At 50.2% G+C, this 21703-nt stretch overlaps 6 protein-coding genes across 6 annotated transcripts; 2 read left to right on the forward strand and 4 right to left on the reverse strand.

The window, feature by feature from the left end:
• Positions 1-485: 485 nt before the first annotated feature.
• On the reverse strand, positions 486-4376 carry KVR01_005543 (uncharacterized protein). Its single transcript, XM_044787383.1, has one exon. The coding sequence runs from the start codon at positions 3706-3708 to the stop codon at positions 1045-1047; it is 2664 nt and encodes an 887-aa protein (XP_044645988.1). The 5' UTR covers positions 3709-4376; the 3' UTR covers positions 486-1044.
• A 4975-nt stretch (positions 4377-9351) lies between these two features.
• KVR01_005632 (uncharacterized protein) lies at positions 9352-14548 on the forward strand. The gene is made up of 3 exons (XM_044792408.1): positions 9352-10003; positions 10058-12166; positions 12261-14548. The coding sequence occupies exons 2-3, from the start codon at positions 11266-11268 to the stop codon at positions 12356-12358; spliced, it is 999 nt and encodes a 332-aa protein (XP_044646077.1). The 5' UTR covers positions 9352-10003; positions 10058-11265; the 3' UTR covers positions 12359-14548.
• On the reverse strand, positions 13039-14462 carry KVR01_005197 (uncharacterized protein; the record flags this gene model as incomplete). The annotated part of the gene is made up of 2 exons (XM_044782024.1): positions 13039-13953; positions 14166-14462. The coding sequence occupies 2 exons, from the start codon at positions 14460-14462 to the stop codon at positions 13039-13041; spliced, it is 1212 nt and encodes a 403-aa protein (XP_044645642.1).
• Positions 14549-14574: 26 nt separating the features above from the next.
• On the reverse strand, positions 14575-16968 carry KVR01_005207 (uncharacterized protein). Its single transcript, XM_044781329.1, has 7 exons — positions 16638-16968; positions 16214-16581; positions 16029-16165; positions 15945-15967; positions 15689-15799; positions 15121-15584; positions 14575-15046 (listed from the first exon to the last, which is right to left on the reverse strand). The coding sequence occupies exons 2-7, from the start codon at positions 16547-16549 to the stop codon at positions 14978-14980; spliced, it is 1140 nt and encodes a 379-aa protein (XP_044645652.1). The 5' UTR covers positions 16550-16581; positions 16638-16968; the 3' UTR covers positions 14575-14977.
• Positions 16969-17761: 793 nt separating this feature from the next.
• On the forward strand, positions 17762-18380 carry KVR01_005595 (uncharacterized protein; the record flags this gene model as incomplete). The annotated part of the gene is made up of 2 exons (XM_044791077.1): positions 17762-17854; positions 17958-18380. 2 exons carry the CDS (start codon positions 17762-17764, stop codon positions 18378-18380), a joined length of 516 nt encoding a protein of 171 aa, XP_044646040.1.
• A 520-nt stretch (positions 18381-18900) lies between these two features.
• Positions 18901-20457, reverse strand: KVR01_005711 (uncharacterized protein). The gene is made up of 2 exons (XM_044782551.1): positions 19928-20457; positions 18901-19778 (listed from the first exon to the last, which is right to left on the reverse strand). The coding sequence occupies exons 1-2, from the start codon at positions 19979-19981 to the stop codon at positions 19284-19286; spliced, it is 549 nt and encodes a 182-aa protein (XP_044646156.1). The 5' UTR covers positions 19982-20457; the 3' UTR covers positions 18901-19283.
• Positions 20458-21703: the final 1246 nt, after the last annotated feature.

Here is a 21703-nt window from a genome sequence, read left to right on the forward strand (position 1 = left end):
CAACGACAAACCAGACACAGCCAGTTCAGAAGGCTACCTACCTATCCGCCCAAGCAACCATAGCGACTGGACCGTCTCATCGTGTTTTTCATGCCACACAACAAATCAATCAGATCTTGGTCATGATCACTGCCGTTCTACACGAGAAAAGCATGCGAACATTTCATACCAAAGAAGCCCCCACTAGACTATTCATGTTGCTTTACCTCCGGCGTCCCTTCGACCCTCGTTGTGGACGAGCAACTGAGGCAAATATTCTCCAACACAGCAAAGCCCGTGGATCGCGCCGGCAGATCTTTCACGCCCGGCGTCAATAAGAATGTAGATCACGGCGGGCCTAGAGGCGAGGATGCAGATAACGCTGTGAGCGCGCCTGGGACGGGGGACTCAAACACTTGGGGGTGGGTGGGGGGTAATAGGCTTTCCAACTATCAAAGGCTTTGTCTTCAAAAAGCACATCACCGAAGTCAACGAGGTCCGAGAAGCGAGCATCGGTGTTGTCCAGGTCATTCATCACTCATCATTAGGGCACCGTAGTGCGTTCTATCAAAAGCAGAATATGTACATGTATGCTTTTCTAACCCAGTGCTGCCTCGGATTGTACCACCCGCGCGAGGCCTGTGATGAATGATGTGGATCGCATCTCTGTAAATGAATTGGGCGAAAAAGGAGAGGCGCCCAGGGACACAAACAAAATGGAAAAAAGATCCAACTCCCCCCAAAACTTCGACAGACAGGCAGAATCCAAGCACAGCTGGATGGCCGAACGCCCAAAGCCCAACCTCGAAGGGCGGAGACAGACACCATGTTCCTCCTGATCCAGACATGATACGCTTCCCAGGGCCTTTGCGCCCGCCGCCCATAAGCCGAATAGGCCTCTTGTGATTTGACCCGTGTCCCCCGAAAATCTGACGCCAAGAACTCCTGTAGTGCCTTTCCGGCTGCCCGCCTCATTCGGCCGGTCGCCCATGTGATATAACCCTCTCGTGTAAGCGCAACGATCCTTCCGCCGCTATACAATTCGCTCGACTTCATCTCTCCCACTCATGCCGCCGGGTCTGACTCGACGACTTCTTCTCCAATCGGATCCTGTTCGACTGGCAGGTCAACCCCTTTGATTGGATGCAGTAACATGGGCGGTAGACACATCCGCCCCTCGCCGCCGCGCATCTGGCCGACAGTGCTTTCGTCCTTGCTCATATCTCTCACTTGCTCGAACTCCTCGCCGCCGTCGTTGTTGACCTTTAGTCCCAGCCAGCGGCGATATAGGTTCGGCGCAAAGCCCGAATTATAAAACCACGACAGGCCCTGGAGGTTATGTTCCCTCTGACCAAATACCGATGTTCTCGAACCGCCCGCAGCGCCATTCTTACCGGCATTGAAGACTCCAGCCATGTACTGGGTGGGCCACTCGCGATCGACGTATAACGGGTGAGGGACGTAGACTGCCTTGTACCCATGCTGCAGGGCTACCGTTGCGGGCCACATCTCGGGAAAGGCGTGGTGCTTCTTGAACGCCGTCTCGCGGTGCATGGTCAGGAGCATCCGCCGGGACATTCTCGAGGCCGTGATGATCTGGGCGCGACGGGGAGGTTTGCCGATGCCCTCAGACTCGTTGTAGCCGGTGATATCGTCAGCCAACAGCCAAGTCGTGCCCTCCGGATCGAACATGGGGTTCAGGGTGATCAGGTCGGGTTCTTCACCAACGCCCCACTGATACTTGTCATGCTCATACGGTGGCGGGACTGGATCCTTTTCGGGCTCGAACCAATCCTTCTCGTCGACAGGACGGACTGGGCCCCAGATGACCTTCTCTCCGCGAGTATACTCCAGTGGTTTTGGCTGCTTGTTGCCGAGGCCCTTCCATATGTCGTCGACACCCGGGGTTCCCATCTCTGACTGCACACGCGCCATCTGTTTGAAGTCCTCCCAACTCCCGTGCTCCGCTGGCAGGTAAAAGCGACCGTTGCGATCCCACAGGCCTTTTCTCGGCTGCTGCACGGCCCACTGCTCCATCTTGGTGAACAGGTCGAGGTAGTGGCCGGTGTACCTGATGTCCATCTCCCACTGCCAGAAATATTCATACTCTGGGTGGTTGTATGCAAAGTATTGCATGGCCATTTGCAGTCCGCGGTACACTCCATGAACGGGCAAGCCCTCTCCCCGAGTCCACAGGTCGTGGATGCCTTGGTACAAAGAAAGCATCTGCGTCTCGGTCCAGAGGGTAACCATGTTCCGCAGCTCTTCTGGGACAGTATCCTTAATCCTCTGCTCATACACTTCGTCATCAGCCCAAATGGGGTGTGCTGCGTCGTTCTTAACCTGAACAAGGAGATGGACGTCATAACGGCCGCCGGACGCAAGCGACAGCTCAGTGATGATGGTCCTCAAGTAAAGGACATCCTCCTCCCTCCACGGGTATTCATCCCAACAGCGAATGACGACGGCCGTCCGGGGCAAATCACCGTGCTCGGGCTTCTGAATTGTTTTGTCAATGGTCGCGTCGACAGTCTTGTCTTTATTCGTTTCTTTCTGGGGGTCAGGTGCCTCTCCGATTTTGGAGACGGGGTCGTCTCTCCTGAAAAGGGTCTCGTTGGCGAATTTCTCGTTGATGTAGAACCCGCGAGGCGGGTGGTGCCTGCGGGCGAGAGGCTTAAAGCGCTCTTCGTTGGACTGGTAGCACTGACGCTGCACATCAGCCCAGTCGGTGTTGCGCCAGTCGATTTTCTGACTGTCCTTCCAGACAAGCTGCGAGCCGTCCTTGTCTCCGTGCTCACCAATACCCAAACCACCTGCGCGGACCGAGTACCCAAATCCATATGGGCTGAGCCTGCCATGACGGTCGAAGCAGATATCTTCGGGAAGATCCAGGAGTTCATACGAGCCAAGGACATTCTGAGGGAATCCAGCAGGGCGCCCATCATAATATCGGATGTGAGGAACTTTGATCTTCCGCTCACTGTCCAAGAAGCACTCGGTTACCTTGTCGCCCTTGGCAAAGACCGAATTCTTGTACTCGGAAGCAAATGCCTTGCTCGGAGGGAGGGCGCTGCTATCGACAGGATCCTTCGCACCGGTGAAGAACGCCGGCCCATCGCCTTCGGTACCGTTGAAGGGGAGCTCGTCGACAAGCCGCGGATACTGAGGTATGTTGTCCTTGAAGGGGACCAGGGTCCTAACGCCTCCGTAGTAGCGTGTGAGAAAACTAAATGACTCCCATGTGTTTGGAGCTGGCGGGCGCGGCGGGAATTCACCCTTCATCACCCTCCGGTTCTCCGAAACGCCGGCGTGGTACAAGGCGGAAATGAACAATATCATGCCTACCAAGAGGCCGAGGCAGAGCATGCGTGTGATCTTGTGTGGGAGTCGGTAGAACTTCCAGCCCTTACCAGTGCGAGAGAGGGTGAATGTGGTCCGCCTCGAATTTATAGGGCTCAGCATGGCGGCTGCAGTTGTGGGGGGTGCGAGTGTCGAGTTGATGCTGAGCTTCCGCTTGAGCATCTTCGTTTTTGAGGACATGGAGGACGTTGTCCGTCTCGAGTCTCGGCTGGGGGATGATGCGGCGGAGGAGTCGTCCTCGCGCTCGTCGTCTGTGATGTCGGAGTCATACTCTTCCTGAGAGGACAGTTGATCCTTTGCGACCTTCTCGTAGACGGGTAGCTGGGGCCCATGGCCGTGCCGCGAGCGGAGGGGGTTATTGAACCCCATGACGTATCGAGGTAATTTGGTGGCCGTGCCAGAGGCGGCAGACGGGAAGTTAAGAGGGTCGCGGTCGGGGAGGCAGATCAGACATGTGGCGCTGACCAGAGAGGTAGACAGGAGAGTTGCTGCGTGTCTTCACCGGAGAGTCGCAATAAGGTTTTGTGCCGAGCAACAACCACCAGACTGAACCTGCAAGGTTCGGGGGGGGGGGTTTCGGTCAAGCTTCCAGGTGATGATAACTGGGGCGCCGACAGTGGGGAACAGGGTCAAAGTCGCGGGGGTTGGGGGCTGTTGTGTGCCGGTGGATGGGTAGGAAGAGATGGACAAGAAGGTTGACAGAGACGTCAGGAGTAGATTGAACGGTCAGGACGGGATGGAGTGTTGTAGGGATTCCTGGCTGAAGATATTCAGTCGAGAAGGGGATCTGGGAGTCTGGGAATATCACTCGTGTGTGTACCCGTCTGTCTAGGCCGAGGAGTGGCCGCTGGGGTGGCGCCTGTGCTCAGAGGCTGAGGAGACAAAGATGGATGTCGGTTGTAGAATTAAGAAGATCCAATTCCAAGAGAGGCAGCACAAAACATGCAGGAGCGTGATTGTTGTAGAAAGTGGGAGAGGGGGGTTGGGATGGAAGGGCCAAGGTTTAGCTTGGATGTACCTCGCTAGTACCGGTCCGCTAGTCGTAGTCGTCCCTGGCCGAGGAAAGAGCACATGTAGTAGTGTAGTGTACATCACAGCCATGGACAAAGACAAGAAAAGGGCGCTGGGCCGCACGGTACCCAGCAAGTGGGCCCAGATTGGGTGGGTACTTGGGTTCCTGGGGGGCTGGGACCAGGGCTAGAGACATTCGATTGATTGATTTCTCTCGAAATTTGGCAGGGACGCTGGAGACGGCCGTCATGCGGGTTGCGCTGCGGGCGATGGCAAGCGCCGCAAGGGGGGCAGTACCTGTGGGTTACATGGATATGCAGCCTGGCTGCAGCGACCTGGTGTGCGAGAAAAGTTGCTGAGCAACGGAACGCTCTCATCCTATGAGAGGCACATCCCGCCACCCTTTGAAGCAAGCTCATCCAGGCGCTAACGCCATCGGGAGCGACCGCATTTTGCCGATGACAATCCAAGATTGCTGGACTGGACCTGAGCTATGGTCTAGAATACGGAATATAGGAGACGGTTCTCCTTTTCTCGAGATGGTGTAGATGCTTTGAGTTGCAGCGAGTTGCAGCGACTTTGTTGCGCAAACAAGTACCGACAGCGTCCATGACTCGGTCTATTACAGACTGCGCAGGTGGCAATCAAGTGCACACACGGTACTGTGTTGTGTAATGCAGCCGTCACTACAGTGTGACTGTCTGGCTGTGCTGCCAGGTGTGCTGGGCTGGATAGACAGGCTCCTCTTTTTGTAATGACTAGGAGACGGGACGCGTACCTATCTCTCCAGTCTCTAGCGAAACTGGTTTGATGGAAAAACCGGGGGCCCTCCTGAGACTCGTCGGCCCTGAGACCAAGGACAAACACGCCAGCAGCAGTACCGCCCACTAGTCTGTGTAGGTGCCCACTCGACCTTTAGGGTATAATCACAGAGGAAAGTCAGTGTAGTGTAGTAATTAAACGGGTTATATTTCAATAAGGATATAGTCTTAGTAAGGCCCCTATTCCTAATTTAGTAGTAGATTTTATTTATAAGTAGAATTTTCTACTTATACTAGTTTATACTAAGCCTTAGTATATACTTCTTACCCTACTATAGGCTATAACTATTTTAGAAAAAGATCTATATATATTTTACTATTAAATTAGTGTTTTTATTAGTTTATAAACTAACTTTATAAAGTTAGTATAATATACTAACCTTTATTAGTATAGCCCCTATAATTATAATATTTAATAATTAAATTTAATAAATATACTTTCTAATAGCTATTACTTTAATAATTAATACTTTTAGCTTTAATAATTAATATAAGGCTTAAATTTTATTATTTATTTTTATTATTATTAATATTAATAATAAGGATAATAGGGTTAAGCTAGAGGCTATAAATAAGTTAGTAAATACCCTCCTATATAGGAGTGAGATATACTTTTATAATATATTTTAAATATTAAAGCTAACCTTTAAAAGCTTTTTTACCTAACTAAAAGAGTATATAACCCTTAGTAATATAAGGTAATTAATAGTAATATTATAGTTAATAGTATTTTTTTAGGTATATATATATAATAAAGTATAATAGAATTATATTTATTAGTTCCTCCTATATTAGTTAATTATTAGTAAGATTATAAGGAACTATTTAGGGTATTTCCGTATTTTATATAAGAAGGTTATATATTTTAAGCTAATAAAGTGGCTTAATAAGTAGTATAAGCTTTAAAAGAAGAATATATACTTTAATAGGTGTATTAGTATAATTAATAGTATATATATTATAGTTTATATTTCTATAAGTAAGTAAACTAGGTAGAGGGATTGAAAAGGAATAGTATTATAGAATGTTTTTACTATAGTAAAAAGTAATAAATTATTTATGTATATATTAGTTAGTAGTGAGGGCTTAATAAGTGATTGTATGCTTCTTAATGTAGCTATAAAGAAGGGCTTTAAGGTTCTTTTAAGTAGATTTTATCTAGTAGATATAGGATTTAAGCTTTAAAAGGGTATTTTAGTGTTATTTATATTAATATAGTACTACCTTTAAGACTAAAAGGAGGGAAAGTAAAAGCTATATAATATAAAGGAGTTATATAATCTTTATTATACTTACTTTTATATTATAATAGAATAGGTATTTAGGCTATTAAAGAAGAAATGAAAAATTATTTAGGTCTTTATACTTAAATATAATATTAAGGTGTAGATTAGGTTTATTTACACTTATATAGTATTATAAAACTTTTTAATTAGCTTTAGGTAGATGGAGGAGAATAAGGTTTTAAAGGGTGCTAAAGAGAGCTTTTAGTAGGCTATTTTATAAGTTTATTATTATAGAGTAAAGTAGATAATTTATTAAATAAAATCTAAGGTATTAAGGAAAGTAATTATTATAGAGATATAGTTAGATTATTATAAAAGGTGTTATAGTAGTATTAATTAAGAAAAAATAATAGTTTTTAGTAGGAAACTTTAATAGTTTACTAGTTAAGTATTAGAGGGTTATTAGTTAGGTATTTAAAGTTTAACCTTTAAGTACCCTTTTATAAAAAGTATTAAAACTTAATACTTTTTAGCTAAAATAAGGTATTTTAATATTAAAAAAGTTTTAAACCTATTAATTAAATTTTTTTATTTATATATATTAACTTAAATTTTAGTTTTATTAATTAGTTAGAGAGATATAGGAGTTTTAATATTTAAAACTTAAATTTACTAGAAGAATTAGGTACTTTACTAGTTATAGCTAAAAATATTAAAATCTATTATATTTTAAATAATACTTTAATATATTTTAATATAAAAGAAAATAAAATTTAATTATTAATAGATTATATAAAGTAAAAATAAACTATAAAATATATATTTTAGAATCTTAATAGAATATAATTTATAAAAGTTAAATAAAAATATTTAATATAGCTTTTAAAGTAGTTAAAAGCTTTTAACTATTATTATATTATTAGATATATTTATAGTTTATTAACCTTTTAATTTAATTAATACTATTTACTTTTTAATTATTATTAACTTTTAAATTTAAGTTATTATTAGATTATTTTTAACTACTTCCTTTATACTATTTTATATTATAGTAATTAAGGAGTTTATTATAAACTTAAATAAATAAGTAATTACTATTTTATTACTATAAAGGCTTAGCTAATTATCTTTTATTTTATAATAGGTTTATAGGTTTTTAAAGGTAGCTATAATTATATTAGTTTCTATAAGTTTATTTAATTAAATGGCTATAGTTAGTATATTACTATTTAAGGTATTATTAATAGTCTTTTAAACTTGCTAAATAGTTAGAAGAAAAATTAAAGTCTTAATAGAAAATAATAATATACTATTAGCCTTTAAGGCTTAATTTAAATTATTAAAATTTTTTAATTAAATATAATAATACCTATAAGTTAGCCTACTACTAGATTCCTCCTTTTTATTAGCTATAATATAATTATTAAAAGAAACTTCTTTTTATAATAAAGTATTAATTTCTTTATTTAATATAACTTTTCTTTAAAAAACATTTTTATAAACTATTTTATCCCTAAGTTTTATACTTAAAAACTAACTTATATTTAACTAATAGTTAATTATTAATATAAAGTTTTCCTTTAAGCTTTTAACTTTATTAATTTTTTATTATATAATATATTAAAGTATATTAAAACATTATAAATTATTTATATTACTTTTTTAATATTATATTTTATTTTAAATAGTTTAACTATTTATAATTAAAAGATTACTCCTTTAATAAAGCATTAATAAGCTTCTTTTATATAAATCTTTATTATAATTAATTTATTAAATTTAAAAGTTTTTAAACTTATAATTTTTAATAACTTTATAAATTACTTTATTTATAATTATATAAGTTTAAATAGTACCTTTTAGGTTACTAAAATTAATATTATATATAGGCTTAAAGTATATTATTACTTATTTATAAACCCTCTTATAATTAATAATATAATTTTTTACTTTTATAAACCTACCTTAATTAAAAATATAGTTAGTATTAATTTTAATTAATAATAAACTTAACTAATAGGTTTAATAGGGTTGAAGGGGTCCTTATTATTAGAGAGAGTTCATATAAGTATATTTAGTAAGGGAATACTATCCTTAATATTATAGGTAACTTAACTAATAGGGGATTTAGGGGTTATTATAGTAATTAGAGGGTATATACTTTTAGTTGGTAATAATATAGTCAACTTACCTATAATTAAAAATGACAACTTATAGCTATAATAGTAATAATATGAACTTCTCCTTACCTAATTAAACTATTTAATGAGGAAGGTAGTGACGGCCTTGGCCCCTAATAAGTGACTTTTAGGTTAATACTTGAAGAGGAATAGTTGTATATATGGGGGGCTTGGTAAGAAGGTTACTTTATAGGGGCTCATACCACACTGACTTTCCTCTGTGATCACACCCTTAACCTCGGAGCTGCAGGCTGCAGGCCTGCAGGTACTACACTACACAACAGATAGGGGGGCCACCAGGGCTGGGAAGGCAATTAATATCCGGTCGCCCTGCCTACGCACACTCGCACGCTGCCACGCCAGGGCTCCCAGACTGTGACGAGATCACAAAAGCTCATGGTTTCTATTTTCGTCCCGTCGCAAGTAGCCAGCGGCATTGATACAGCCCTTGTATCGTCGCGTCTCGCTCGACCTTGTGCTCTCCTTTTCCGGACGATCGACAAGCAATTAACCTAAAAGCCACCAACTGCCAGTAACCCACGAGTTCCATCTGGATTGTTTTTTCGTCCGACAAGCTGACAAGCATCCAGCAGTCAGTCGCCTCTCCCGCCTGGGCAAGGGGCGTCGGCAATATGCTCGCTTTTCCCTGCGCGATGAAACCCAAAACCGACCAGCCCAGCCTTAGCTGAATATTTTGAGTTCCCATATGCGCAGTGCGCACACACCTCGATGAAATATGAAATGCCATTATGTACGGCAGTATCACTAGTGCACCAGCTCTGTCCTCTGCTCCCGACTTGGACGGACGGCGAATACACAGTTTGAGAGCTGCAGTACGCCGTCCGAGTGTCACCAGCCACTGCACAGGATCCTCCGACGGCGTTGCTGTGGATACGAGGAGAGCACCCGGCTTTGGGGTTCTGTCACATGTTGCAGGCTGACTGCCTACCAATCCTGGCTGTTGATCCTGCTAGAATCCAGCATCAATCACAGCAGTGGTGAGCCACGACGAACCACTCATCCCAAATGTAAAACGGCCGCCGGCCTCCCCGCCCACAGACTGCATACCGCATAGCTGCACTCTGCTTCTCCAGACGCCGGCCTGCTCGTGCGCCACAGGTTGGCTCCGAGATCTGGGTGGAACCCAGACGGAGGCTTGGGAGGCCCAGCAGCCAGCAGCATCGACGTCATCCCGCACAGCTTTACCCCATAGCCCTCTGGCTTCCCCTCTGTATCCACCCCTGGCTCCGCCGCCATACATACATACAATACAGTACACGGCAGTCAACAGAAGGAAGTCTTGTTAGCAGAAGTACCAGCATTGCCTTCTCCGATGCAGGCAGGCCAGGGGCCAGACAGCGGGCACATTGCAACAGCTTCGTTTCCGCGGGCTTCTCTCGACCAGCCTGCTCGCATCTGTACCTAGGTATGTTGGTATGGTCTCGTGGCCTCTCGGTCTCGTGCTCACCATCACCGTCAGGCCTTTGTCAAGCGGCACCGCATCCAATTGGCGGCCTTCCATACCTAGACTGACCCAAGCCGCTTGTCGTCCTTCACCTCGAGCATCACCAGGCGGGGCTCGATACCCGCCCGGCCTCCGTGCCCACTTGCCCACCTACCCCAACCTGCCATGTCTGCCCCAGATCTGCGACCCCTTGTACCGGAGCACTTGGCCCGTTATGCTACTGGCTGTAGTGCCCTCTGTCTATCACTGCCCATACTCATTGCGGCCGACAGCGTCCCGCCAGGTCACACCCAGGGCCACAAATGGATGTATCGTTGTGAGCGTGACTGCATGGTTCGTTCCCGCCTGAGTTTGCGGTCTCAGCGTGGGCCGCAAGACATCAGCTTCGGCTTCACAATGAATCTAATCAGTGGAATCACTGTTACGCGGATTTTGTATAAAGAGGCTGGTCTCAGGAATAAAGAAAGGGCGAATACAGCGTATACAGCGTGTACAGCATACATAATGTAACCATCTATAGAGCGGATAGTTGGTGTTTGCTGACTTCAATGTTCTTCGAACCTCGTCTTGCCTGCATGCCAGCTCATCCGGCCGCCCTTCCATACCGACAGCCGCACCAGGCGGGCAGAGTCTCGTGGGTTTTGCATAAGTATTAAAACCAGTTGGTGCGGCCGTGCCCGCTTTGACAACGAACATCCCCATCTGACTTGAGTTTCTCGAGCTTATCGCTAGATCACGCATGCACTCCCGCCTCCAGACACGCCCGGGACTTTGTTTTCCTGTATCCGTGTTGCCCGAGTCAACGGTGAGCTCGAAGACACTCCTTCCTACCCGAAAGGCATCTTAGACGGCCGTCCAGCCGTATCTCGCTCTCCTCGCTTGAGACACGATCGCCCCCGGCCTCAAACTGACGTCCTTGTGACCACATACCCAAACTACCCTACATTTGCATTCGCCCTGTCCCACAGTTATCACATCCTCCTCATCAATTGTTCATAGGAGCGCCGTGCGTGCTGGACTGACCCTCCATCCCCGTGTGTGTGCTCTCATGATACTGTCAAGCTTTACTTGACAACCAGTTATTAGACTGTCCCCCTGTTTCTCTGCTTCCTCGCCCTTGGGCCTTGGTCTTTGGACCCCCACGTTCCAACCAAGTCGGCACAAACCCAAATAGTACAACTCAGTCCCTCCCGTGCCTCTCAAGGCCGCCACCGAAGCTTGCCATGTCCTTGCTGGCGACTGCCCAGACGGAGCAATTTTCACGAGGCGATACTGCAGCCGATGTCCCAGCCAACATGGTGGACAGCCCTCGTGCAGAGAGGAAAAGCCTCATCCTAGGCTCGGCAGCCGACAACGCCCCCGGCCAGGCATTGAACATGGTCATCAGGCAGGACCCCTTCTCAATGACCCTGGACGCCAACGCCCTCCTCGCCGGCTCGCTGTTCCTCATCATGGGCATGCACTTTGTGCCCCAGTTCCTGCTCGAGTCCCTCATCCTCGCCGTGCCCATCCTCCTGCTCGTCTGGAACGACTACCAGAACTTCCTCCGCCTGGGGCCGGGCGGCACCCCGCCGACCCTGTCGGGCTACGCGCGGCTGGCCTGGTTCCGCCTCTTCATCCTCCGGGACCCCTTCAGCGCCCCCTCGCCGGCCGCCGTCTCCCGCCCGGCCGCCGGGGTCCTGGCCTCGCAGAACCTGCCCTACCGGCCCGGGCCCCGGCCCACGGTGGCCGGGCTCGCCCCGCAGCGGCAGCTGGACCAGCACGGGTCCAGCGCCGCCTTCGCCGCGCTCAAGAGGGTCATGAGCAGGCTGTCCGCCGCGCAGGCCGCGAGGTTCGGCATCGCGACCTCGTGCATCGAGAAGCACGGCTTTGCCCTCTTCTCCCGCCACCCGGTCAACGTCTGCGGCAACGGCGAGGTCTGCCACCTCCACAACTCGGACCGGAGCATGCACATGAACCTGCACCCGGACGACATCGCTGAGGTCCTCGCCAAGGGGTGGGGCCAGCGACACCCGATGGCCTGGGGGAAGGGGGACAACAGGGAGGCCGTCAGCGCCGCCAAGGCCTGGATGATGCCGAGGAGCCCGTTGCCTGAGACTTTTGTCCTAGTTTATGCTCCACGGGGTTAGTAATGCTCCTTTCCTTGTGGCTCTCCCTGAACCACAATCCCACTGAAGTTTTGAGTTGAAACCGAACATGCTGACCACCGACTTCAAAGACGACACCGACCTGCGGGTGGTGCTGAAAATCATCGAGTCGGCCATCTGGTACACGGTCGAGGAGCGTGTTGACCTGGAATCTCTGCTGGAACAGTAGTGCCGAGCCCCAAACCTATGAGGGAATTCGGCTTGGACAAGCTGTAAATGAGTAGAGAGACGCACAGGGAGAACAGCACTGAGATCGGAATCGAGAAAGGAATCAAGAATCAAGAAAGAAGCCTCCCAGCTCCATCGCTTGCGCTGGGCAATCACTGACGCACGGCGACAGTCACCTGTTCCTGCCTGCCTCTTCCAGAGCAAACAAACACCACGCTCGTCCTTCCGCGGCCCGACCGGTTTCAAACCGCGTGTCGCGTGGTTTTTTATCTCATCGTCCGGACTGTGAGTCTTCACATCCTCCACGTGTTGATCCCTAACACTCCAGGGATGATCTGGATTCTTGGGCGTTCATCCACAACATTTTTGCGCGCATAAATTTTGCTTATGTGGACAACTGAAAACGGAGCACCAAATTGCGAACACGGCGTTCGGGAACCGGATCGGCCCATCATGGCTGGGAGTTGGTGTCATGGTGTTTTGCTTTTCAGCGGGAATTCTGTTCTATTGTCGCAGATTGGTACCTATATCGACTATATAGCAGCAAAACCGTTTAAGACGCAAGTGTCCCTCATGAGCTGTGTCAAGCCGTCCTTGCGCCATAGGTCTTCCGATGTACGCCGTAAAAGGACTAGGAGTTTCTCCTCACCATTACTAACTCACCTCACCCTTCGGACTCCCTTAGTCATCCTCGCCAGCGTCGTCATTGTTGTCCTTGGACCTCTGGAACTTTAGTCGCCCACTTGGGATGTAGGCCTCGACCCGCTGGCCACCAAAGGCCCGGCCATCCATCAGCTCCACGCACGCGGCGGCTGACTCTGGCTTCTTGTACTTGACGCTCACGACGCCGTCTTCCTCGAGGTCGTACAGCACCACGTTGGTCACCTCGCCCAGCTTCTCGCACTCCTCGCGGATGTCCTCCTTGATCTCCAACAGCGCCGCCGGGTCGTCCTCGAGCTCCTGCAGCGTGAACATGTGTTTGAGGATGACCATCTTGTCCTTCTTGCCCGTTCGCTGCTCGGGCGGCACGTAGGCAGCCTCGTCGTCGGACCAGTCGGCCAGCTTGGCGTCGAGCTTCTGCGTCTTCTTGATCACCTTCTCCCGGTCCTTGCCGCCCCCGCCCTTGCCGCCGTTGTTCTGCTGCTGTCTTGACGACCCAGCAGCACCACCGTCTTTGGCCTCGCCGCCCGCCTCACCTTCTGCTGTGTACTGCGTCTTCTTGTAGCTAGACTCGGCGGCCTGCACCCGCATCTTGCCCGAACCCAGGCCGGTGTCGCTATAGCGGAAGTGCGAGTCGTCCAGCAGCATGATGGCCATCTCGACGCTCGGCGGCTTGAAGAAGACGATGAGTGCGTCCCCCTTGAAGTTGCCCTCGGCATCCGAGTATAGCTTGATTCGCGGCCGCCCGCTGTCGATCTCCTCGGCGATGACGCCGCACTTGCGGCCAAACACCTCGGCGACCTCATCGACCGTCACGTCGAGGGGCAGGCCGGTGACGTAGATGGCCCTGTTCTGGGGCGGCTGTTTTTGAGTATTTTGTTTCTTGTTTTTGCGTTGTTTGTTGGAGGCAGAGGAGGAGCCATGATTGTCCTGGTCCTGGAGTAGCGCGGGGTGCGTGTCAGTTTGTCACCAGATTTGTTTTCCCATAAGCAGTTGAACTCGGCATGGTACTGTTGCTTTCTGGTCCCTGCTGCACGTTTCTTCTCCAATGCATAATTCGGTGGGATTTTCAAGGCGACTTGGCTCAATCGAGGTAGTGTTCAAGGAGGGTCCCGACCACCTTGGACGGACCAGCGTGCGCAGCTTACCTCGACTTGGTCTTGCTTCCGCTTTTTGCCGTTGCTAGGCTGGGCACTGCTGTCTGCACCTGATTCTTGTGCATTGCCATAGGCGTCTTGATGCTGTTGTATGAATGCTTCCTCATCCTCGTCTGCGACCGGGATCCAGCGCTTCAGCTGGTGATCAAACTCGAACTCGGTGCCGTCGGATTCCTGAACAGCGATGAACTTGTTGTCTAGCTTGGAGAACGAGATGCGGTCGTCATTCTCGAACTCGGCTGGATCTGTCGGGAAGGTGAAAACCTCCGCGACCGATTGCTCTGTCATTTTGCTGCGAATCAGTGTCCTGAGAGTTGGGCACGACACGTCGAAGAGAGTCCCCAGATTGGGCGCGAAGGAAAGCGTCAATGTTGTTGGAGTTAGGGAATACGAAAGTTCCCAGCAGCCGGGCAGAAAAGATGCGACAGGGATACAAGCAGAGCTTACGCACGGGCCTCCGATGTCATCCCTAGACTGCCCCCACTTATCACACTGCAATTGGGTGCAGGAGCCCTGGAGCTGTGGCTGCTGCTCCCTTGGCAGATAGACTTTAATCCCACCGAGGTATGGGTCAAACCGTGGCTCTGCAGCACCAATGACTTATACGATTCCAAATATATACCTCCGTTTGTTCTCAATACCCATGTTGAAAAGAAGTATAGGCCCAAATTTCGTCAATAAGCAGCTCGTCGTACAGAAGCCTGGAATCTGGACTGGCTCCCTGGCTCCCTGGCTCCCAGCACTTCGTGATTTGCCCGACACGTTCCTGGAGTATTCACATCTACTTCGGCTTGTGAGCGTACTTACTTCTTCTCCTCCGGCGGCGGCGCTCCACCGGTCGTGGGCAAGCCCATGAAGATCTTAAAATAGTCCTGCAGTCGCGTCGTCAGTGATCCTCACCCTGCATCGTGGAGTCAAAAAAATCAAAAAAGAGGGAGAAACCCACATAGATCATCCACTGAAGACCAGTCAAGGTTCCGATCATGACAATTCGCATCGGTAGACCATTCCACAGTCCCCTGAAACCAATGTCCTTGTAGATCCTCGACACGACGGTTCCGAAAGCCTCCCCAGGCTCGCGGTAAGCATTGAGTTTGGAAACCATGACATCTGCCGGGTGAGAGACTACGGCGCAGAGAATCCCGGCCAGATAACCACCAGTGAAGGACACACCGGTCTGCGCAGCCTTGCTGTAATCGTTCTTGGATCCGGGAAGACGGGCATAGATCATTTCAACAATGGTCTCGAACGAGGCGAACTTCATCATCGTGTAAGGGATCTGCCGGGCCCAGAGCGGGTAGAGGCCTTTGTACAGCCCACCCCAGCCTTCCTTCGCAGTGATCTTGCTAATGCCATCGAAGGTACCAGTGTAAGGCGGCGGAATCGTTGCTTGCATGCGGACCTTGACAGCTAGTGTATGTTAGTACAAGGTTACGGGATCTCAAGTGATGCACCCCCGAAGAGTCGAGAGGACAGAAAAATAAGGAAGGGTAGTAGGGGAGATTTATACGAACATTCGAATGGGCAGAGTGCTAAATCCGCCAAAAACTCAGCCGAAGCAGAAGCAGCCAAATACAGGGAAGTCTTGTACTTGTACGCGTTCTCCGGGCCGGCGATGTCAGCGTCTAGTTCACGTTAGTCACCTGCTACGGAGCAAGATGTGCAGCCTTGTCAAATATGACAGACAGCCACGATGATTTCCCCAACAAGTATGCCTTGGGAATATGTCCTATGAGATGACCGTAAAAGAAAAAGAAAACTTGTGCTTACACGTCTTTTTGAAATATTCGTACCTGTCACAAGAGTTAGACTCGGTGTTTCGATGGCTTTGTACGGCATGTGCTGAACACTTACCATCCATATTTGAAGGCGCCTTGGGCCGAGTAGCCGAAGAAGGTTGGGGACCAACCCGTGAAGATTCCACGGACGCCTTCAGTTCGGTAGATCTTGCCCCAGGCCTGGAAATTCCCAGTGTAGAGCTTGGAGTCCACCTGCTCACCGTTAGAAGAGTAATCAAGGTTCATATCTATAATGCATACCTGTCGCCGAGTCTTGACAACATCCAAAGGAGTCACGGCAGTGTGAGTAAGTCCACAAGCCATCAATCCTCCAAAGGTGCAAGCGGCGTAGTACTTCCCGGAGTACAGCTCGATCTTGCCGGCCTTGGCCTGGGCGGCAGAGCTGGCCTTGTTGAACTCGGCGGTAGCTTCGGCGCTGAGCTTCTTGGCCTTGTCCTCGATGGTCGAGTAGGCGGAATACAAGTCCATACGGGCTTGATAAGGAGTTGCCTTGCTCGCCGGCGCCTTCAGGCCATCCTGAGGCTGGCGAGGGAAGGTCTTCTGAAGAGTGTCATAGCGAGGATACAGATGAGACATCTTGTTGAGCGAGGTTGAGCCTCATTCCAGACCTGGAAGACGATTAGTCACTTGATGCGTGATAAAGAATAAAGAGTAACAGGATTACGAGTGACTGAGACAAATGACAATTGAAGCACACGTGCTTAGGTGCGGGAGACAATCCCCTGGCCGGAGTTATCGGGAACCCGGAATTTACAAGTGAGCGATCAGAGTGACAGACGTACTTTGAAGCACCAAGACGGACACACGCCCTTTACAGTCTTCCCGGTTCTGTACAAGATCCTGAGAGAGATGTCTCAAATAGGGTTATTTGAAGGGCTGGCTCGAGAAGTCGAGCAGATGAACGCTCCGGTGGCTCTAGAGAGAAGGGAGGTTGGAGGTTTTTGGAGACGGCGTGAGTGATACGAGAAACAGCTGGACATTTATTGAAGGGTGCCAACCATTGGCTCCAGATACAGCAACCGGCGCTGTCAGACAAGACAGCAGCGGCTGGAGAAACAGGCTCGCTCCTGCTGCGCTGCCGCCCTTGCACGCATCTGTTACCCACACCCACCACATCTCCAATGACGTCGGCATGCTCTAAGCTCAGGATGGTCCCAGCGTACATAACAAACAATTAGCCAGACACTCGCACGAGAGGGGATTCACGGTGTTAGCACTAGCGACACATCCAATTGACCTTTTCAGGCCTATGTTAATTTCGTTGTCACTGGCCGGCTGCGATTGCATGCTGAATGAAGTTCATCACCTTGGTAATTCCGTTTGGCCGCGATGGAGATGCTTGCATTCTACGACCAGGTCGACAGTGGACGGTGATCAGCCCAAACGGCGCCGAAATCCCACTGATGGTTGATTGTTCACAGGCAAAGACATTTTTGGCGGAACAATTAGGAGGACCTAGATCATCTTTCAGAATGGTAGCTTTTGAAACGGAACCATCCGTCAAATGTCTAAGACGGACCCGCATACGGCGATGTGAAGTACTGTTGTACACGGAGGTCGCGGCCCCACACCCCGCCATTAACGGACGTCAGGGTGGTGCCAAGCGCCGCGCCAACAGTGCTAGGGACAAGAAATCTAGGCCCATTGCAGACCCAGACAACGCCGACTCATCCCATCGCAAGCCGAGACACTTGCTTACCTGCATTTGGACCTCACGAAACAACTTTTTAACCATATCTGCACCCTCTCCTGATCCCACCACGACAACCAAAAACCAAATAATCAACCATGGCAACAGGCATCATGGCACCTCCTACCACCAACAACACGCAGGCGAACGCAGGCCCATACGTCTCCAAGTGGGCAAACCGATACCGCGGGGTAAGTCATGAGAGACCGAAGACGTCCATCCCCCGACCAAAAAAAAATCCCAACGACACAAAACGAATAGCCTGAGGATGGACTGACAAACTTGCCCACCCAGGCCGCAGTCGAGGACCTCCAACCCCCCGCAGCCCTCTCGCTGACGCCCTCGGACCCCATCTCCCTCGCCCTCGAGGCCGCCTTTGAGCGCGACTACACGCACCTGACCATCGTGGACAGCCAGACCCGCAGCCTGCTGGGCTACGTCTCCATCCCGAACCTGCAGGCCCAGCTGGACGGCGGCAAGGTCAAGGCCGAGGACCCCATCAGCGCCGCCATGACGCGGTTCCAGCGCCGCGGCCGCAAGTACAGCGTCATCACCATGGACACGCCGCTCGAGGAGCTCGAGGCCTTCTTCGAGGGCGCCCAGACCGAGGGCCAGAAGCAGGAGTTTGCCGTCATCACCGACGACAACAGGCGCTTCGTGCTGGGCGTCGCCACCAGGAGTGACCTGGAGGAGTTTGTCAAGAGGAGGCCGGCGTAGGGGGCCTGTCTTGATGTCGCCTCCGACCGAGGCAAGCGCCAGCTACCAGCTTGGGCGACCACCATGGGCGGGCGCAAAAAAATGATTTAGCATAGTTCTGGGACTGGCAGGGCTGTCGGGTTTTCCCACCCGGGCCATGTATGTGACACACTGACTAGGGAGGAAACAAAAGGGAAGTGGCGCAAAAGAAAGGATACCCTAATAGAAATGAGAGAAGGTCGAGTCTCAACGACAACAAGAACGACAACGGGGCGAATGCATATTCATCTATGGGCGTTTCGTGGCAATGGGTATCTTTTCTTAGAACTGGACTATTCACAGGCGGCGTCCCTTCAACAGGAACAGGAATCGGAACTGGAACTGGGACTGGGACTGGGACTGGAGATGGGGCCAAGATAGGATGTATGAGAGCTACCCTGGCAGATTACCAATTCCACAGGTCAATTCATCCTGCTCTTGCTTTCTTGTGTCAGAAATCAGAGTGCGTCGTACCAAGATCAGTAACAAGCCCTGGTAGATCCCCGTGTTGATTCCTGGTGATGTGAAATTCACGCCCAGCACTTGTTCCGGCCTGAGCAATCCGTCCGGGAGAATGTACTAATAATGCAGCGCCGACCGTATGCCACAATGCTTGGTTGTATCACCATCTCGATGCAGGGCGCCGGGCTTCAATAAGGTGATCTCGGATGCATTCACCGCATAGACAGATCAGTAGCGTTGATCCAGTAGCAAGTATTCAGAAAGGTATACGCCGTCCTCGACCCAAAGTCAGATCTCCCAATGCCCCCGTCTCTCGGTAGCAACTACACAAGCCCAGCCTCATCGAGCCTCGCAATTCCGCAATCTCATCCAGGGAGAAGACGCCAGCCCGTGTACTCTATCCCCAACCACCGAGCTCACCACCTAGGCCTCCTCGGAGTAAAAGTCGTAGACGAGCCTCATTTCGACCCTCTCGCTGCCCTTGGCAACAACAATGTTGCGCGCATACCTCCGCTCGCCGTTGACCTCCTGGAACCCCCAGACCTGGGTGGCCGTCCAGCCGCGGTCGAGGCTCTCGACGTAGCCCACGACGAACTCGGCCTGCGAGGCCTCCCAGCCCTTGAGCAGGAACTGGTCGGTGATGCCGTCCTTGGAGGCGACCCAGCCGGTGCGGCCCTTGACGTTGCCGAACAGCCAGTCGCTGTGCTCGCGGAAGGTGTCGTCGAGGGTGCGGTTCTCGGCCGTGCCCTTGACGCCGCCCGTCGCGGTCTGCTGGATGTCCACGTGCGTCTTGCCGTCGTCGTCGACGTACTCCTTGACGTGCAGCGTCACCGTCGCCAGGCCGATGGCCTTGCGCGTCAGCCAGCCTACGCCCTGCAGCGCCAGGGCTGGGTCGGCCGAGTCGGACAGGGACTTGTTCTGGTGGGTGGGGGTTAGCTTCCGGGTTGAGGAGGAGGCCGAAGGGTGTTGGGGGAAACGAGGCCGTGGTTTTAAGGTTGGCTTGTGGCTTGAACCCAACCCCGGGTCCATCCATGTTGACTTAAACCCCCACGATACTTGGCACTTACCATGACCCAGGTGCCGTTTAGGTCCCGGAGTGTTTTGTTTGCTGGGGCAGCCATTATGGTCGGTTTGAGGTTGGTCTAATTTCTAAAGACAGGCGGTATAAGACGATGTTGAGGAGTTTCTATGATGTCGGCGGTGATGGTGGCGGTGGTGGTGGTGAGTGGCCGCCGCAAGATGGCTTTCTCGTTTCTAAACAAAGACGTCTATCCTGAAGGAGGGAGCGTTTCAGTATTGGGACGGACGGACCGGTGGGTGCAACAAAGACACACGAAAGAGAGCTGTGATGGAATTGCAAGTGGGATCCAACGCGAGGGAGAAGGGAGAGCGACAGTCCTTTTCAGTCAACTGATTCAAACAGGATCCGGGGAGGAGGGGTGCAAGGGTCCGGATTGACTGTCACAAGAAAGGCAAAAGAGCACTCGCATGACATGCGGCCGAGGCTCTTAGGGATTGGGATCTGGGTGGAACGGTCGATGTACTACAGTATCGCGCCTGACGGTTCGACCAGCGGATGGAACCCTGCTCGGGATGGTGACAAGCTAGGTGTAGCTGCCCAGGCGGTCCCGCAGCGGGAAAGCATACTACTTTACACTACAGCAGGTGTCTATCTCATGGACCAGTTGCCCGCCCAGCCTTTTGGCTCCCGGGAGCTCTCCAAAAGCGGCAACAAGCTCCCTCTTGGGAGGGCTGTCAGCCAGCCAGCCCAGGCAGAATTGGGGCACGCCCAAGACCGCCGATCTGCCAGTTGCCAGGTAGCCTGTGATCCAAGTCGCCTCCCGAATAAGCCATGGCTCCAGTACGAACAGACCTCGTCCACGTGCAATCTGTTCTCGACACGCACTGCTGGGGCCAACCTTGAAGAATGCTCAACGGTCCCCGCGGGTTTCTTTTTTTTCTCCGTCTCTCACTTTGTTTGATTTCGTCATCACATCTGATGTAGCTAGCCATGTGTCGGACGGCTTTGGAGGAGGGCCCACCCGGCAAGAAAAAGGAACCCGTACGAGCAGCAGTAGACGTGCATCAAGTGTCCAAGTACACATACATGTACCTCCCACAAGGTCTCACTTCCCCCACTCCAAGAAGCACGGTACCAAATTCCGCTCCTCAGCAAGCAAGGCGACCTTGGAGACAAATCTAGAATATTGATCACTGCACACACCTTCTTGCCCTTGCCCTTCTTGCCCCTCGAGGACGGTGCCTTGCAGGGATACGGGCCAAAAGTGGTTCATCTCACCTCGACTCTTCCGCCCCCACCATACTGGACTGTCTCCCCCGGCCTGCAGGCCGAGCAGCCTACTGCACGGTTCCTAAATTCTTCCCTCCCACCCCGGACGATGATTCCTTCCCGTGCCATCTCAACGTCTAGACCAAATCCTACATACTATGTAGATAGAGAAACCCAGCCAGTGAACAGCCATTGGCACATGAGAAAATCCTTTTCCTCCATGGTCCGGTCGCGACAACTTTTATAACCTGGTCCCACCTCTCCTTGTCATAAATGATCGGCCCTTTTCCCTCAAACACATGCCATTCACTCGCCACAGCCTCCCAAGGTCGGTCGATGATAGGGGGACCATCGCCTATCCTGGCCCAGATTACCTGCCTGCCTGCCACAACCTGTGGTCGCGGGACGACGGACGGGTGCCGGGCCAAGGCCCGTCTCGGAAGGGTTGCATTCGGCGGCGGCGGTGTCACGGGCAGATTCTCGGCAGCGGGCGGGTGTGTCCTACGGCGACCGTCCCGACAGCACACGCAGCAGCCAGCCTGCATATGTACCC

The sequence above is a fragment of the Diaporthe batatas genome (genome assembly GCF_019321695.1).
Source record: "Diaporthe batatas strain CRI 302-4 chromosome Unknown Contig00005, whole genome shotgun sequence".
NCBI classification, from domain to species: Eukaryota; Fungi; Ascomycota; class Sordariomycetes; order Diaporthales; family Diaporthaceae; genus Diaporthe; species Diaporthe batatas.